At 50.5% G+C, this 4,753-nt stretch overlaps 1 protein-coding gene across 1 annotated transcript; it reads right to left on the bottom strand.

Moving 5' to 3' along the window:
- Nucleotides 1-2,614: 2,614 nt before the first annotated feature.
- On the bottom strand, nt 2,615-3,784 carry CHST4 (carbohydrate sulfotransferase 4). The gene has a single exon (XM_040982163.1). The coding sequence runs from the start codon at nt 3,782-3,784 to the stop codon at nt 2,615-2,617; it is 1,170 nt and encodes a 389-aa protein (XP_040838097.1).
- Nucleotides 3,785-4,753: the final 969 nt, after the last annotated feature.

Here is a 4,753-nt window from a genome sequence, read left to right as displayed (position 1 = left end):
TACTACTTATAAGTTGAAAAAGAAATTAATTTTAATGGAATATACTGAGATTTGGCACTGGCGGTCAAAGCCGTGTAGTAACTGCAGATAGAAATGTAGTTAAATTATATGGGATTGGAACCCCCTTTGTTTCTGTTTCAAGACTATGCTTTTCTTGTCCTCTAAAGTCCTATCCTGTGATATTGAGGGCCTTTATCTTTCCTGTAAACACCAGTGTTTGGGGTGAGGGGTAGTCTTTTTTTTTTTTTTAACTAAAGATATCCATTGATGTCCTGAAATTAAGCACCTGATGCCATTTGGTTTACTCAAGACTTAAGGAACCTCATTGCCATGACCTCCAAATTAGCCTTGAGACACTTTTGAGAAGTTATTTATTTGAAACAGTTAGAGATGCAGGGAGAGGCAGAGAGAAAAAGATATTGATCTTCCGTCCATTGGTTCACTCCAAGATGGCGACAATAGCCAGTGCTGGGCCCAGCAGAAGCTAGAAGCCAGGAGCTCCAGCCAAGTGTCCCACCTGGAGTTGGACCTTGTGCTGCTGCCTTGCTAGGCACGTTAGCAGGGAGCTGTGTGGGAAGCAGAGCAGCCAGGACACAAACTGGCACCCACATGGGATGTTGATGTTGCAGGTGACCGCTTCACCCTTCTCACCTTGGCACTGGTCCCAGCCCTGACATATTGGAATCAGCCTCATTGTCAGACTCTGTGTAGGTCAACAGGCTGGGGAGACCCAGCAATGCCTTCCTATTGCGGACAGAACAGAAAAGAGCACTGCCAGGGCCCCATTCTCTGTGCTGACCACCAGGGCTCTGCTCCCTGGGCCCCTCCCCCCGTTGAGTGTGCTGCCATCCACCCTATGCTGCTGCCCCCCAAACATGTCAGTCAGAATCTGTTCATTGTTCACCAAAGTCTCATGCAAATACATATTGCAGGATTTTATACTATATATCTTCTTGGACTATAGAAAGGTACCGTGGTACTATTAGTGCATATTCTTTAAGCTTTTCAAAGTAATGGGTCAGGGGTTGGGGTTGAGGTTATATAAGATGAGGTTATGTGCAAAAGAAAATTAATTTAGATCGGCTCTGTCCCAGTTGAACTTCTGCATTCATGGAGATGGATTCTGTTCTGTCCAGCTCAGTAGCCATCTGCTACCTGTGGCTTTCGAGTACTTGAACTGTGTGGCTAGTGCAGCTGAGAGACTGAATATTCTGATTCATTAAAGTCTAAACTGCTACAAGTGACAGGTGGCTGCTGTGGGTGGCCCAGCCTTCCCAAGAGGAGCTGCCCGGTATATGGACATCCGGGGCTGGTGTCACAGGAAATTCCTGGTGTGTTAAAGTGGATCCTGGACAAATTCTGCCACCTCCCCGTGGCTTACCACTCTCCTCATGACGGGACAGCAGGGCGAATGTTTCTGGGGAATGACAAGTGGGCAGCTCTGTGCACCCCAATCACAGAGAGGAAGATGCTGACTTTATTAAAAATAGATTTATTTTCAAGGCAGTGTGACAGAATGAGAGAGAGGGAAAGAGAGTTGTCCCATATGCTGGGTTACTCTCCCTGCACCTGCAGCAGTGAGGGCTGAGAAAGGCTGGAGCCGGAAGGCTGGGACTCAGGGAGGCGTCTCATCATGTCAGTGGCAGGAACCAAAGGCAGCCATCACCTGCTGCTTCCCAGGGCGCACAAAAACTGGAACCCCAAGTGGAGCTGGCATGCAAACTCAGTCACCCCAATGTGGGATGTGGGCATTTCACAGTCGTAACTGCTATGCCAATGACTGCCTCTCTGCCACTTCCTAGAAAGGTACAGATCTAGGACCTATCTGATATTGAGCACTGAATTCACAATATTAATGCATGTAGGTGATAGCTAATGGCAAAAATATGAAGGGAAAGGAAAACTGCAAAGGTGGTCGCATTGTTGTGTTAGAGGAGACCTTGTGAATGGGCGCTTACTTGCAGCATTGAAAAGACAAAGAAGGGTACAGGATTTCATTTTGGACTCTCAGTGTTAGAGGATGGCAGCGTCTCAGGTCTAAGTCTTCTGTGTGACAGGCAAATGTAGATGGTTAGTGACATCCAAATCGCGCCTAGACTCCTTGGGAACCTGGGAGCCCGTTCTGTTCTGTAGTTGTCACCCCCTGCCCGTGGCTGTGGCAGCCAAGCTCATTGGATGAGCATCCGACTCCATGCCGGTTTCCTCCTGTGAAACCCAGGGCTGGGAGCCACTGTCTCTGAGACACGCTCCAGGGCAGTCTTTGGTGAAAGTCGCCCTTCCTGGTTTTCATCGACTCCATCCTTTCCCTTTGGACGAGATACTCCTCTGATGTTGTGTGGTGCCCCATGGGCCTCCAGGCCACGGGACCTCTGACATGTGTACGGATGGAAAGGTCGAGACGCAAGGCAAGCCCCCTTAGTTTGTTGGTGGAGAGAGCTGCTCACATAAGGTTCCTAAATCTCTTTCCTGGACAGGATGGCAGACACCCAGTTCCTCTATTGGAGCACTTGTGGGTTCGACTCCTGGTCACCACAGGGATCTGCAGAGACCCAGTGAAGGCTCCGAGAATGCCGTGAGCATGGCTGAGGCCAGTCCAGGTGGACACTGAGCCTCATCAGTTCTCTTGGAATATGTGCTCTGAGGGCCTCCAGGCAGACAGAAGATCCGTTGACAGGTTTTTCTGCTGCTGTTCAGATCTGACATGATAATAGCCCAGCCAATCCATGGTGTCCTTACAGACTTTCTGAATGTGAGCAACCTTGGTGTATGGCAAGGACCAGCGCCAAGCCTGGGACACATTGATGGCATCCCTGGCGTTGGTATTGAAGGCATGTCCGCCCAAGCCCTTGCCTCTGGTAATGTTGTACACCCAGGTCTGGAGACGAGGCAAGAATTTCAACCCCACATAATCATACATTCGAGAAGTCTGGGCCAGAGGTTCCCGGACTAGGTCCTCATAGCGCATGAGCAGGTAACGCTGCTTCAGGGCTTTGGGCAAGGACTGGGCTGCCTTGTAGATCTCCAGCTGGCTCTGGCAGATGACCTGCAGTGTGTGGTACGGTTGTTCCTCCTTCTGGAGCTTCTCCCACTTTTCCCCCATGATAATGCGACTGTCGATCATGAGGTCTCCTGCAGTGTGTTCCCGAGAACGGAACACAGCCCGGGGGTCGCGCACCAGGTGCACGATGTGCAGGTTGAGGGAGGGGTCTGTCAGCAATGGGTAGAGGGACTGCAAGTTGAAGAAGCGCACCTCCTTGAGCACTATATGGCTGTAGGAGCGACAGGACTTCTCCATTGCCTCGAAGGGCTCACGATTGCACAGGACCCTACAGTGATCATGGGGGATGATGGAGTCACGAGGGAAGACGCCACAGGCTGGCGGGGAGCACAGGGCTCGGCTGATGTGCCACTGGAAGATGCTGGACAGCTTCCTGGATCCGGGCGATAAGTAGGCATCGAAGACACTCATGTCGCACAGGAAGATGGACCGGATGAGGTCACGCACGGCCATGTGCAGTCTCAAGGCCGTGCTCTGCTTGAAGCTCATCCACACGTGCCAGGCAGGCTCCATGAGGTAGAAAACATCAGGGTGCTGCCCGAACAGCTGTCCCACAAATGATGAGCCCGAGCGCCAGGAGGTGAGGACCAGCACGTGTACGGGCTTCGGCTCCTCCTTTTTGGCCAAAGATAAGGTGGTGTGGCCATACATGTGCAAGAAGAGGGCCAAGATGGCCACCTGGGAGAAGAGGAACAGCAGCAGCCTTGTCTTCTTGTACAGCATCATCACGCCAGCAGGGGAAGCCTTTCAGGAGGAAGCACAGGGGCCCGAGTCAGGTTGCTGTTTGGGGTCTGCTTTTTGTCTCCTTTCTAGCCAAAGTCCCGTACCAAGGAGTGTAGAGAAAGTTGGAACCACCCACACCAGGTGGCACCAACCCCTCGGCACATCTTGCCCCTGCCATTAGCGTAGCTGCTAAGTTCATTCTAAGGCCTTTGGCTGTGTCCCTACTAGTTGTTCTTGAGACGATGGATAATACTTAAACTCAGCTGTGCTCAGTTCAACACCCAGCACAGTGAAGACCTGCACTGCTTACCCTCGGTCTGACCCAAGCCTTGTCTGAAACAGAGGGAGGTGAGCCACCTGCCCCTCAGGGAACTGCCCGGAGGCCATGGCTCGCCCCCATGGCTCAAGCACTTGGATCCCAACCACATGTGCTGGAGACCAAGACTGAGTTCTGAATCTTGGCTTTGACTTGGCTCAGCCCTGGCTGTTATAGACAAGTGGGAGGTGAGCCAACTGACAGACTGATGTTGGCACTTTCTTGCTCTCTCTCCCTGCCCACCTTCCTCTTCCTTTCAACTAAACAGAATCTATTAAAAATAAAAAAAAAAATTGGTGCATGGCAGTTAGTTATCATGATCCAACATGAAAAGTATGTTAGAGTAAGATGTCAGGTATATATTTAGACAAAATGCCACTGTGTAACCCACACGAAGGCACATTTAGAGTGAGATAATCCAGATATTACTCCATTCACAACCAGAGCTTGCTTTGTGTGAAGAAAAAGCCACAGTTAGGAGAGTCTATACTAGGAGATTCAACCCCTCTTTCATGATCCTGGGTCATTGTTGGGCTACTTCCTGATATCAGTAATGACTGAAAGATACAATGACTGTACAAAAGGGTCAGATATTCCTAGTAGTGAGGAAATGCTCTCTTCCTGCCTTAAACACAAGTGGCTGCATTGCTGGAAAG

This window comes from Ochotona curzoniae, unplaced genomic scaffold, assembly GCF_017591425.1.
Source record: "Ochotona curzoniae isolate NIBS_2020 unplaced genomic scaffold, NIBS_Ocur_1.0 contig_3622, whole genome shotgun sequence".
NCBI classification, from domain to species: domain Eukaryota; kingdom Metazoa; phylum Chordata; class Mammalia; order Lagomorpha; family Ochotonidae; genus Ochotona; species Ochotona curzoniae.
This window is presented reverse-complemented; position numbering and strand designations above follow the sequence as displayed.

Coding starts and splice junctions, on each gene's coding strand:
- CHST4 (XM_040982163.1), bottom strand. CDS start 3,784: ATGATGCTGTACAAGAAGACAAGGCTGCTGCTGTTCCTCTTCTCCCAG.